The sequence below is a fragment of the Calliopsis andreniformis genome, chromosome 2, assembly GCF_051401765.1.
Source record: "Calliopsis andreniformis isolate RMS-2024a chromosome 2, iyCalAndr_principal, whole genome shotgun sequence".
Taxonomy (NCBI): domain Eukaryota; kingdom Metazoa; phylum Arthropoda; class Insecta; order Hymenoptera; family Andrenidae; genus Calliopsis; species Calliopsis andreniformis.
Genome location: NC_135063.1, coordinates 1,091,280 through 1,105,993, shown reverse-complemented (window position 1 = coordinate 1,105,993; position 14,714 = coordinate 1,091,280). Strand labels below are relative to the sequence as shown.

Below are 14,714 nucleotides of genomic sequence, written 5' to 3'. Positions count from 1 at the left end.
AAAAAAAAGGGTCTTGCTCGAGCTCGATGCCCGAAATCAATGACGTCAGAAAAGACAAGGATAGCATTAGGGATTTAATAGGAAAAATCAAAGTTCCTTATTTGCAAACAGATTTTCACGTAAGTAACACCAATCGATTCCTTGTGCTCTCCCGATAAAAATGATATCAAATACGACATGATTCCTATTATTTATAATAAAGATATTTAAATAATAAACGTTGGAACCCTGCGACGGTTACGGAGAATCGTCAAAGTTACTTTTCTATCAGTTCTTTACGAGCTAAAAATGACATAAACAGAATTTATGTATATTTTATTTAATCGATGTCGGAAAGAAGATATTAAAAATAAAAAAATAAAAATTTCTAAACATTTAAAACGGAACTTATATACATACTTTTTGTATTACGCTTTCATTTTCTTAATAATTTCAGTCATTAAATAATTAAACACAAAAATATGAGGGAATAATAGGGAGTTAGGCCTACGACGAGAGCCGCGCTCGTCGAATCGACTACCACTCACGGACGAGAGTCGCGCTCGGGTTTAGTCGTGCCTTAGAATCGACTACCATTCACGGACGAGAGCAGCGCTTGGGACTGGTTGTGCTTAAAATCGACTACCACTCACGGACGAGAGTCGCGCCCGGGTCTGTTTACGAGCATGACCTTTCGTTCTACAAACCAAGTTTTATGTATCTTTGTTACAAATAATCGGAATCATGTCGTGTTTGACATCATTTTAATCGGGAGAGTACAAGGAATCGATTGGTGTTACTTGCGTGAAAATCCGTTTGCGAATAAGAAACTTCAATTTTTCCTATTTAAATCCCTAATGCTATTCTTGTCTTTTATGACGTCATTGATTTCGGGCATCGAGCTCCTCGAGCATCGACGGTCGAGCGAGACCCTTTTTTTTGCTTCTCCGGTCGTGCACCAATTATCTCGGCGACAGAGAATAAAGGAAGCCGAATCGACTACCAGTCACGAACGAGAGCCGCGACCAGACCCGAGAGCGGGTCTTACGACCTCGTCCGTAACATTACTGTATTTTCTACTTCTCTTTGCACTAGCAAACAATCTAAATTGTTTCGTATACTTTGTAAAAGCATTATTAAGGTCCGTAGAGCCGTTTGAACTTATCCAGAAGAAGAACTATTTTTATTTTTCTGCTTTATTCTTTGGTATATAGAAACCTTCGAGAAATACCTATTTAAGTACGTGAAAGTACAGGCATCTAGCTGTAAGTTAATTAAAATTTGAGTTCAGCAAGTTAACTGTTACACAATGTTTTTTCACGAAGTTACGGCAGCTCAAAGATTGGTAACTCTTTGATCAAAATTTTGTAATCGGTTAATTTTGCTCACGAGTGTATAAAAATTTATTAGGGAATTAAGCATAGAAGAAAATGTTATTTCTGATTATTTCGAGAAATCGACTTGTAATATTTTAAATTGATTAATTTGTGTCACCAATATTTGTCTTCAGGGCTTATTTAAATATAATTTTTCAGGTGGCAGGTCCTTAAAAGTACCCAATTCAGTACACCGGTTAAGACCAGGCGACATAGATGTAATCGCAGCGCTAGGTGATTCCCTGACAGCTGGTTTCGGAATTTTTTCAACAAATTTAGCAAATATTGGAGTCGAAAGTAGAGGTGTTACGGCAAGTGGAGGTGGACAGGGTACTTGGCGAACGTATTTAACGCTTCCCAATATTCTTAAGGTAGGTTTATTATACAGATTAAGTGCGCAAAATGTTTTATTAGTTCTTAGAAATGGTGATTGGGCAGATAAAATGAAGGAAAATGTATCACAAATGTGTTATTAAATGTAAGTGCTATTTACGATGAACATCATTAAAAAAGCACGTACTTATCTAATTAGTGAGATCGAGAAGTTTTGTGAATTCTTTAAGGAAATACGAATAGCATGTTAGCGACAGTTTATTTTCGAAGAGTTTTGAAGGCATCAGTCAAAGCCATCTTACTTTTGAAGGATTTATAGTAGGGACTCAGAGTGTGTAGCCACAGTAGAGAGTGAATGAGACTAAGCAGTCCTGTTGGATGGCTGAAGGCTACTGTTTGAAAGAATAGTGAATGTTTAGTGATGGCAAGTGGCTCGATGCGACATCATTTACCAAGGAATAACAATATTGTTCCTAAAGGATTTGACCATGAGGTTGGGAAGGCTATGCCTTTTGGTGAGAAAACGGTGATGAACTTCATGGCACTTACGCCAGAACTGTCGATTGGGAACGTGATTTAAAAAAAATACTAACAAACGTAGGATAAGTACGGGAGAGATACCGCATATTTAGAAAAATTTTTAATTTTTAATTGCAGTTTCTTCTGGTATCTGTCTTTTCGTAAAATAATGTTTTCTACAGACGTCAAAATTTTTGTTGATTACATATTTTTTACTTGTAAAATTAAGGGAGCACTTAATTTCATGAAGGTGTTTTGAAGGTGAGAGAGATATTTTCAGATGCTTTCTTTATATTTTAAACATTAAAGACATCGTTTCAGTCAATTTAGCTTCCACTGAAACTGTCATCTATCCCGACTAAAAATAGTGCGTCTATCCCAAATATTCCGGTGAAATGTCACATTCTCCTACTTTCATATGCTTAGCAGAAGCCAGCTCATTCTGATAAGGAAATATTTCACAGAATACCCCTAACGTATTACAAAAGTTAGAGTATGAATACCTATACATTTTTTCTTACTATCGCAGTAGAAATAAATATGAAGTATAACTATAATGGACTGCAAAATTTTCGAAAATACCAAAGAAAACTTGCTCTCGCTCACCTAACAAGGGAACATTGCGAAGAGTAAATCTCCAATTTTTATGAAACTTTGCAGGATTGTAGAGCAACCGAAAATATTCAACACGTATTTATTTATCGACTCGAATTCATGTTAAAGGGATGGAAACCTACCCCAAAGTTAGAGTGGAAAACATATTTGGCTTAATATCTCGAAAACTATTGTATGTCGGGAAATGACGTAAACGGGCGATTGCATATTTTTAAACGACGAATTTACCTACTTGAACAGTTTTTAAAAACACCAATTTGTTTAAAATATATAGTACAAAATACTATATTTTTGTTGTTGTCGCTGACTAAATGTTGATCGATCTTTCTACAAACGTGCATGTGTATACTGTAAACCAAAACATAAAATTCGAGTAAAATAGAATTTTGAATGTTTAAATTACAAATAAAATAATAACAATCCTGGTTATACTACATTTTGTACGAAGTTGAGCCCTGAAGCGAGTGGCTTTATGAAAAAGCTAACATTTGCACCTCAAATATCTTTATTGTTTTGTAAAATACGTCAAATGTCTCAAGGAGATAGTTGAATGGTTTAATGAAGCTCATGCAATACCAAAAGAATGGTTGTTTTTTGTTATCTCTTTTGAGACATTCAGGTCAGCTCTATATTTTTATATGGAACCATTCCTTTTTAAACACCTATAATGATAGTCCCTTTCATTAGGAATTCAGTGACTATAATTATTTAAGGTGATTCAAGGTTACAAACAAAGAAAACGTACAAGATTTAAACTATGAAAGCAAAATATGTTTATCATCAGTGAGACTTATAAGCATATTAAGACCATATTTAATGTTATTGAATATTTTCAAATATCCTCTAGCCGATTACACTGTGATTGATTTATAATTAGTATGTTTCCAAATGCGATTCCGCTGTGTCTTATTCAGTGATTGAAAGGTGTGATATGATAACGGTTTACTGTGAACGTAGGCAAAATGTAGTGCAGGTCCGATTGCTTTATGAAGAGAGGTACCCTTACCGAAACACTCCTTCTAGGCAGACTTCCATTAATATCTATAAATTATTTAGAAATACTGGAAGTGTAGATATAAGAAAGCGTAAATGCAAGAATCACGTGAGTAATGAAGACACGTTTATACATTTTCTCTGTCCGTGACCTTGAACAATTGCTATAATAGATAATATTATTATTTTCTTAACAAGAATTTATTTAGAACTATCTAACCTCCTGTTACACTCACTCCACACATACATCTACGTATCTCGCAGAACAATAATAATAGTCATTGAATTCCTAATGAAAGGGACTATCATTGTAGGTGCTTAAAAAGGGGTGGTTCCATTTAAATAAATGGAGTTGACCTTGACATCTTTAAAAAACGAAAATTTTTTTAGCATTGTATGAGCTCCATTGAACCATTTAACTTTGGTTTTAAGACATTTGACGTATATTTAAAAACAACAAAGATATTTGAGGTGCAAACGTTAGGTGACTCACCCTGTATATTCTTTATTGTTCGCTAAATGTATAAATAATAACACCGCTAGTGAATATTCGCAACGTTTCGCACTCATTGCAATCAGTGCAACAGGTTTATTAGTATCGGTAAGTTTCGTATATATCAAAATGTAGCAAGTAAAGATGATTTATAAATCACTTCTCATCAATAATTATTATTTACCATATGCAAACAATTAGAATTTCGTCCATAAACATCGTTTAATTAAACGAGTTTACAAGAAAGTACAATAGCCCAGTGCGAAGTACTATGCTTTGCCCAAGAGATGATCCCCGAAAGGTATACAGGCTAATTGGTCAGAGTGAAAGAGGACACGCCCAGTCTTACATGCACTTTTGGCTCTCGTATACGATTTCTTGTAAATTCGTTTAATTGAACGGTGTTTATGGACGAAATTCTAATTATTTGTATATAGTAAATAATAATTATTGATGAGAAATGATTTATAAATCATCGTATACATTTTCATGTATACGAAAGTCACCATCACTGAACCTGTTGTACTGTTTGCAACAAGCGCACAAAATTGCGGGTATTCACTAACGGTGTCATTATTTATACATTTAGTGAACAATAAATAACATGTACCATAATATAATGACGAAACCATTATAAGGATATAGGTTTTTTATAAGGCCACTCGTTTCAGAGCTCAATTTCGCACAAATTGAATTTTACCGAGGAGTGTTATTATTTTGTTTATAACGTAAACATTCAAAATTCTATTTTAACCGTATTTTGTGTTTTGTCCATAGTATTTGCATACAAATTTGCGAAACGATTGATCAACATTTAGTCAGAGGAAACAACGAAAATTGATATTTTCAAAAACTCTTTACATAGGTGGATTCGTCGTTTAAAAATACATAATAGCCCCGTTTATACCATTTTGCTACAAACAATAGTTTTCAAGATATTAGGCGAAATATGCTTTCCACCCTCAACTTTGGGGATGGTTTTCACCTCCTTAACATGAATTATAGCAGATAAAAAAAATATGTGTCGAATATTTTGGGTTACTCTACAATCCTGCAAAGTTTCATTATAATTGGAGATTTCGATCTCGTGATGTTCCCTTGTAAATATAGTCACATCTTACCGCCATTCCTTAAATACCAATAGTGCGGCATTTCTCCAGTAATTACCCTATAAAATTGTCCTTATTGCATTCAGTTAATCAATGCACGCAAGTGAATATCGGCCATTTTGAACATTTACTATAATGTTGCAATGCAAATGAAATTAAATAATGTTAATCTTTGACGACATTCATCTTTGTAGCATTCGTCAACGTTTGTTTCTTGGAAACAATTCGATCTTTAAAGCAGTATTATTTAATTTCATTACTGCTGGTGTAATTGCAATAATATATTTTTAACTAATTGTAAGTATAAGTAAATATCATCAAAGGTAACATTTTTCAAAATTCGTCTTATAATAAATAAAACTGCCATGCACAGTATCGTATTAGGAATGTTCCAATTCAAATAATTAAACAATGCTTGTATAAAGGAATAAATCTACTACTTAAATAATTTGCCTGTACCCAAGAAAATGTAAAATTACTATAATATGAAAGTACTATTTAAATAAAATGAGCGTAAATTAAGCGACTGATTGTATGACATGTTTTATTATAAATATTAATTATTTATTAACTTTTGCATACGTAGGAATTCAATCCTAATTTGATAGGTTACGCGTATAGGGACTCCCTGAGTACTCATCCTGAATCGCAACTAAACGTCGCTGAAGTTGGCGCAATGTCTCGTGATATGCCGTTCATGGCCGAACATCTAATTAAGAAAATGAAAAATGACTCAAGAATCAATATAAAGAAGCATTGGAAGGTTTGTATTTTAAATATTATATATACAATTACTTTTGTCCACGACGCAAAGGCGTAAATATAAAGTAATTTTAAATATTTGTTGTAGTATGTATACTAAAACCCTTAATATTTGATACGAACATATTCACATACATACATCATATTTGAAACATTCAAAAATACCTATTTGTCATTTCACAGAGTTTTTTTGTAATTGTTTAAGCTATATGCATATAATAAAAGCATTCAGCCCTAAATATACGGGGTGTCTCATTTGAAGTTTCACATGCAATTTCGGCAATCTCTTAAAATCTCAAAAGCAGGTCCATCTAGAGAAGATTTACAAATTCCCTCTCCCGAAATAGAGTGAGTTTTATTTGAAATATTTTTTGAAAAAAGCTACAGTTTGGGAAATTTGTAATCGCGAGCTTACCTTCAAATGAGACATCCTATATAAGTAATGATATCTAAAAACTATAATGGCATGGTTCAAGCCTTCAAGTTATTTTTATTGAAGAATGAAAAATTAATAAAAAAAGTAACTATGCAGGAATAAAAAATAGAGTTAGCTTCAACCTTTTACGTGTTTGTAGAAACCAAAAGTTGTTACTTTATATTTTTTATTTCACTGATTTATATTACTTCATTTCAAATTCAAAATAATCGACTTCAAACAAGTTAATTCGATTAATAGAGATTCTATTTTAAAATAATATTTAAGTGAATTATTACTTCATTATTTGCAACTTACTGATGTTAAAATAAGAGAAATTAGTCATATGTAAATTATATGTATAAGTTTAAAGAAAACGATTCAAGTTTTATAACACAGCTAATAATAAGAATGAAAGTATCATATATGGATGTCGTTTAAAAGAACAATAGGTTGTTTAAAAAAATTATGAATTGACGATTGAGAAATTATTAATTATTAAAAAGAAAAAATATGGACGTATCATATAAGATTAAGATAACCTTAGTAAAGTGTTATGAATTGTTTTTGCAATTGTTAAATTAAATTATCCCGTGTTTAAATACGAGGATGATAACATTTCTTTCTGAGAATCGTTTACCCTGTACTACACTATAGCAAGATTACTATCAACATAGAATATAGTTTGTTTATTCAAGTATATATGAATCTGTTTTGTGCCATTTTTTTCTTATTGTCAACTGTAATACATTTCATTGTATTATTAGCTAACATTTTATGGATAAATATTTTATATGAATATAAATTTTTTATTATTGTACACTTTCATCTGAAGCACTAAATCGTACGTTTCAACGGCTTGCAGTTGGTTTCAATGATGATTGGAAGCAACGACTTCTGTAACGATATGTGTTCGCGTCCTTCACCGTGGTCTATCTTAGAAGACCATAGACTCGATCTAGTCAAAACCCTAAGGATATTGAGGGATAATTTACCACGGACTTTTGTTAGTCTTCACGTGCCTCCTCATTTAGAAACACTTGTAGACACTCGCAAAGGAAGGTCCTCGTTACAATGCTACATGACGACAATAGTTGAATGTTTCTGTCTGTTCGCTTTACAATTTCAAGAAAGATTATTGGAATACTACGAAATAATACGCAGGTCTGTATAAATTATACGAGATAAATTAAATATAAGAATAAGTATAACATAAGATTTTAATTAAAGATTTGATGTACGAAATTCATAACAGTTAACTTACAGTAGTTTCTGCATACTTCTAGATATACACGGGCATATACTTCTAAATGTATACGGGCCATTCTACGCCATTGTGATCAATTTTGTAGCTTGATGTTAGAGATTTTGATGATATTGAAGTATACTATAGTCCATGTGTAATTAACGGGGAGTTAAGCGATCATTTTTATAATTTCGAAATTATTTAAGAAATACAGGCACTCAAAGTCTACAGTTTGTGCCGATTTTTACGTAAACTGCTTTCATGTTTGAATTTATATATCTGAAACCATTAAAGATACAAAATTCAGCTTTTTTCTGTTAATCGTGAAGGACGTACATATCTAAATAAATTTTTTTCCTACTTCAAAAAGATATTTTCTATTAAAAAAATGAAAATATGTTTCTTTTGCAAGTTTAAAAGCTGCTCCAAGTGTCAAAAAATTTGAAAATAATATGTCCATATTCTTTGGTCCTTTCACTTTCAATCCCAATTTTTCAATTCGTGAATATTCGAAAAACGTAATTAAGGCACGCCAGCAAATGTCGCGGTGTGCTCAGATTCCAATAGGTACTAACAATTAATTTATAGTGATAAGATCGTTGGCGAATCTTAATTACAGTTTTTGAGCGTACGCGAATTAAAAAATTAGAATTGGAAAATTGGGAATTGATGATATTTGAATATCATCAAAATCCCTAACATCGAGGTACAAAAGTATTGGCACGGAATGGTCCATACAACAATCTTTATTGTTTATATTTTATATTAAATTATAACCTTCCTAAAAAGTGGTGGGTTCTATATCTTTTTATATTTTTAGTCTACTCTAAAAGTTCTTTTCTTGCTCGAAAAATGGAACTGAAAATGTTTTTAATGTTTCATCATAAACATTAATATTCGTAGATTTTTTTAATAATATATTTTTTTAGTAAGTTTATAACTTTCTTTTTGTATTTTACAATACGTTTTTTTACTTTTCAACCTCTCTTTTGCTTAATAAAATTCAATAGAATGCTAATATTTTTTCTTTTATTGTTTCGAAATTTTGAGGACTATATTTTTGAACCACAATATTGGAAATATTTATTTAAAAATGCGAAGAAAATCTAAAACTAATACTTTCCTATATAGCCTACAAACCTTAGTGTGCTCCTAAAGATCCCATCTATAACAGAAATGGTTAATAATTGAATAAAATAACGGAAGGATTTTGTTAAAGGAATATTTTAACCCTTTTGGACTCAAGGTAACGACAGATAAAAGATTTATATTAAATATTGTCTTCTAATAATTAGCACGAAAAGTCATAAAAACTGAATAAATTTGTTTTCACATACGAACATTATCGACATCTCTGCAAATTTCGGATTATCATAGAAAACGTTTTCTTACATGCACAGATGCGCTAGATAAAATTCGAAACAAAAAATCTAAAAAAAATAACAAACATTCAGATATTGCATCATGTATAAGCAATGAAATAGATTATTCCATGGATATTAGAAAATATTTTCTCTGAAATAGTTGACCGATTTACGATCTGCAAAGGTATGAATGATCAGGTGAAATTAGCAAGTAGTGGAAAAAATAATTTGGGCTATACATTAAAATATTTCTTTATCAAAGTCCCGTAGAGTTTTGTTCTTTTTTCAAACATTTATATAAAGTAGGTAGCTATTATCATTATATTTAAAAACGTAATTGTTAAAGGGTTGCAATTTGGTTAAGTGATATTAGAAAATAAAACAAATTATATTCAAAACTTATACTAACTTAGGTTTTTACAAAATAGTTTTCATAAATGTTATAAATTTTTATGTGTAACGATATAAAATTTCATGTAATAATAGTAATAATAGTTTCTTGATGATTACGGGCTAAACCCTTTGATACAAAATTATGGATGAACTATGAAAAATAAGAAATTAAAACAAACATTTATAAACATAAAGAATGAAAATAATAAAGAAAAAGAAATGATATTTACTGTTATAATAAGTTATTATAATCAAATTAAAGAGTTTGTTAATTTATAGACTTTCATTTTTCAGAAGTTTATTGTAATTTTATTAATCAAATCAGCCTGCTGGCCTAGATTAGGGAATTTGGTTATTACATCTTTTTCGCGCTGTCATTCAACCTTCCTTATTCGCTCCTTCCGTTTGCTTTTCACACTTCTCATCCATTCTATCGCTCTATTATTGCCATCCTCATTCAATAATTCGCTCATGTGTATTGTCACTCTCTCACACTTCTCACATTCATCTATCAGGTGTTGAAAATTCCCTTCTTTTGTACCGCATAACACGCATTTCCGACTTTCCTCGTCCAACCAATATCTATTCTTTTCTTCTTCATTCCCACGTTTCATTCTAGCAATTGTACTTATATTCACGTTTCTCTTTTCTCTTCTTAAATATCCAGGAGTACCTATAGTCATACAGTTCTTATACCTGACGTTATACTTTGACTCTCTTATCCTACTCATTCTCTCCTGTCTCTGTATATCTCTTTCCCTGTTTCTTATCATTTTAACTATATTTATTCCTCTCTCTCGCTCCACATCTACACCCTCCTTACTGTATCCATTTCTCCTTTCATTCTCCAAACATTCTTCTTTCTCGCGTTGTCCTACGGTGGTCATCCTACCTTCTCTCTTTCTTAAACATTCCCTTATTATGTATAACTCTGTCGAAGCTGTCTCTTATTTTTTCCTCAAATTTCAGGACACGGTCTCCCGCACTCACTCTTAGCGCATCCATCTTTGTTTCCTCTAAAATCATATACCCTGGTGTACGTCTTTCTAAACCTAGTACCCAGCATATATATCTTTCTTGGGTTCTTTCTAACCTCTCACACTCTTTCCATTCCCATATTTCCGCACCATACATTATCACGTTTTTTATTAAGTAATCGCACAACATCATACTCCTGTGGAAGTCATCACGCATTCTTCTCTCACCCAACCCCCATACTTGACGTATCAGCCAATTACCCTTTCGCGCTAACTCTCTTATTTGATTTTGCTCACTTCCATTTTTCCTCATGCAGTACCCTGTATATACAAATTCCTTCATTTCCTTTATGTTCTCTCCCATCCATTACCATTCAACTTTCCTCTCTCTTCCACCACCTTTTTGGAACTTCATTATTTTCGATTTCTTTACGTTTAAGGTGAGACCTTTCCTTTGTAAATATTTTCGAAGCGTCGGCATCATTTCCTTCATCTCCGCTTCTTCCTTAGCTAGAAGTACTAAATCGTCTGCATATGCCAGTGACCAGAATTTAACCCTACCTACTACTACCCCTCCTGCCTGCTTTTTTGCCAGTTCTTCTTCAAGGTCCGCCATAAGAATCGCGAACAGTGTTGGACTAAGCGGACACCCTTGTATCACTCCCTTTTCTGTGTAGAATTCTTTTGATCTTTTGCCGTTCGTGGTTTTCTCGTAGATTTCTTGCACCCTTTCGATTAATCCTTTACTAACTCCTCTTCTCCTCATCGATTCCCAAATGATATGGCGGTCGACTTTGTCAAACGCTGCCTTAAGATCTACGAAGAAGGTGCACACCTTCCCTTTCTTTTTGGATAACTCCTTTCCTATTACATGATGTAAAATATAAATGTTGTCCATGGTTCCTCTTCCCTTACGAAAGCCTGCTTGTGTGTCCGGAAGTATTCCTTTCTCCTCTACTTCACTTTTCAGTTTTTCTGCCAACACTGCCTCATATACCTTATACGCGGAATTCAGCAGGATTATGCCCCTGTAGTTTTCAAGTTTGTCTCGGTCTCCTCTTTTATACAGGGATGAAATGATACCTTCTCGCCATTCTCCTGGAAATCCCTCACCATTCCAAACTTTCTTTATAATCACAGTCATTCTCTTCTTCGTGTTACCTTTACAATACATCCACGCTTCATTCGGTATTCCATCCATTCCTGTTGCCTTGCCTTTTTTCAGCTTTTTCATCTGTAATTTTATCTCCTCTTCAGAGAGTCTATCTTCACCTTCTTCACTTGTTCTTCTACATTCAGGCGATTTCTCTTGCACTTCATCCACTCCTTCCAATAGTTCCTTAAAGTGTTGTCTCCATTCATCCATACCGAGACTTTCACTTATTCTTTCTCTCTTCTTCCGTTCCTTGTTTAAAAACTTCAGAACTTATCCTTCGGCTTTTATCTTCTTGATCTCTTCCATAATTTTGTCATTTCCTTTCTTACATTCTCTTTCGCACAGTGTCTTGAAATTTCTCCTGCTTTTTATATATTCTTCTCTACATATTTTACCCGATTTCCAATCTTTATACTTCTTTCTTAATTTTCTCTTTTCTCTCTTGCATTTCTTGTTCCATCAGCTTTTCCATCCAATACTTTTCCTTTTAACTTTAATTTTCTTTCTCGATAACCACAAAAGTTTATTGAAGTTTAAGTTGTTATTACTCAAAGAGGTTTTTCCTGTTTCTCGAGCATTAAAAAGTAAGTTTCCTAACTCTCCTTAAACATATAAAATCTTCCTTATTTATTCAACTGAAATTATGTTTGTTTTCTTAGCTGTTTGTAGAGATATTTAAAAACAAAATCTATAGTAGCTTTTAGTGACAACAACGCAAACAATGGAATTCTTTTCATAGACCTATTATGTATTAGATATCAATATATGTAGTAGGTACATACTAGATATCCATATAAGCAATAGGTATTACATATTAGATATCCATATAAGTAATTATTTAACAATGGTTTAACTGCCAAACATTTAATAAGTACTTTTACGTAAGGTAAAAATCAAAAGTAATGAATTTACGATCGTGATTTCGTCGTTTAGTTACTAATGTCTGAACATGTGAAATGAGTTCCTGAAGTATGGCAATTCATCGATCACTGGTGTACATTCAGTGTGTCTACCAGGGAGTGTATAGTCACTGTTAGAAAACATAAATTAAAAACAAAGCCATAATAGCAATTTTGGTGTAATTCATTTCCATTTCATTTTGACATGTGTTTTGCTGTTTTTATTGTGGAACTCGTAATTGATTTCATTCGATTCGCAAGCTTTTTCAAGGTTCACAGAAATTGTTTAAATCTCCAGTCCTTAATCCTTAAGGAGATAATTATTTGTGGATTAACTGATCACGTGAAAAGACTATTCGATAGCTATTGATTGTTGTATTATTACTAGTTCAATCTTTTAGATAATATACAATAGTGTATAATCATTTATAATTATTATCATTTTTCTTTGTCCCTCTTCTTTGCAATTCCTCATTTCTTTCTGTCACTATACTTATATCAGCTAAATAATTCAGTTCAATTAAAATATAATAATTTTGTTTTCCTAGGTGGCAAGAAATAGAGGAAGAAGTCGCTAATTACCCAGAATTTCATAAAGATGATTTTACGGTGGTAATTGCGCCTGTTCTTAAACGAACGAAAATACCTCTTGCCAGTGATGGATTATCTGATCTATCCTACCTTTCTTCCGATTGTTTTCATGTGAGCCAAAAGTCAAATGCACGATGTAAGTATAATTAATTGAAGTAGTGTTACATAAATCTAGATAATGAAAAACAATTGATTATAGTTTATGTTCGTTTAAGAATACGTATAGGATGAGGAATACAAAGCATGGCAAGTGAATATTTTCAGAAATCCTATTATTCTACTTAATTTTCTTTTTCATTCAGTAAGTTATAACTTATATTTTTTCATATGAAACTTCATAACGTTTACGCATACATATGTATGTATATGTACATAGTTCACATCAGACCTACTTTATGGTCATAATTAATATGAATCAAGGACGTAGGTAAATAAAAGGTAGTTGCATCATTCTAATTGTAACTTGAATTTACATGTTCCTACTACTTATGCAAATAAAACGTTGTATAAGAATAGAACATTTGAAATTTATGCAAATCAAAAAGTCTAGCTTGAGGGAAATTCCTCATGCTAAATAAGTGTCATGAGATTTCAAGTTTAAAGGTTCATGCAATTTGCACAAAGTTGTATGCACAATCTAATTTGCATAAACAATATGAAGATGTAAATTTATCTGTAGTAATCGTTAAGTGCGGTAAGAAGGATTGAGATGTAACGAAATTACATTGAAATATTTAGAAAACATATGTGTAAAGTGTTCTATCTTTAGATATCGGTGGGTACATACGTAATTCTTTAAGAGATTTTCTTAATGTTGTTAACATAATTATTTTGCTTGTTTAAAGATGCCAATGGTATTTGGAACAATTTGCTGGAACCATTCGGTAATAAGACCGAAAATTGGCCTGCACCTTTCTCAAAGTTTTTGTGCCCTACTCCGGAAAGACCATTCCTGGTGACACGTGAAAACTCATGGTAAACGAACGAGCTTTTGTAATAGAAATTTCTTATATTAGTTGTAAGTAACGTTTCAATAGAAAGGAAACTGATACTTGCTCATCATTTTGACTGGTTTAAATTTATTTGATGTAAAATAATTTGCAATAGGCTAGTGTAGTATTATTTATAATAATAATAATAATGTTTATTAAAATTAAGAATTATGTTAGGTGACAATACTGTATATATTAAAATATAAGTCTTTTCTCTGTCTACGAAACTTTCGACTTTCCTTACAACACTGCTTCTTTTTTGCAAGGAAAAACCCTTACTCGCCTTTTCTCCCCTCCCACCACGCTCTTAGCACCATCGGCGACGCATCGGCCCATCGCCCAGCTGTTGGGTCTGCTTTCTGTCCGTTGACATTTTCTCTTTTACGACCCTCTTCCTGTTCTTAAAACTAAAGTCCTTTAAAACTATGATACTACACTAGGTTAAGAACTTCAAAAGAGTATCTGTATCACGAAATTAAGGTAGATTTAAAGTTGACGAAGT

At 32.4% G+C, this 14,714-nt stretch overlaps 1 protein-coding gene across 1 annotated transcript in view; it reads left to right on the top strand.

Annotated features, from left to right (window-relative positions):
* Window positions 1-14,317, top strand: part of LOC143187999 (phospholipase B1, membrane-associated) — a 32,429-nt gene extending 18,112 nt beyond the window's left edge. Inside the window, exons 3-7 of the mRNA XM_076392051.1 lie at window positions 1,515-1,726; window positions 6,004-6,180; window positions 7,460-7,758; window positions 13,178-13,356; window positions 14,066-14,317. Coding sequence (XP_076248166.1) covers window positions 1,515-1,726; window positions 6,004-6,180; window positions 7,460-7,758; window positions 13,178-13,356; window positions 14,066-14,199 — 1,001 coding nt within the window. The 3' untranslated portion in view covers window positions 14,200-14,317. The remainder of the gene's footprint in view (window positions 1-1,514; window positions 1,727-6,003; window positions 6,181-7,459; window positions 7,759-13,177; window positions 13,357-14,065) is intronic.
* The last annotated feature ends 397 nt before the right edge of the window (window positions 14,318-14,714 follow it).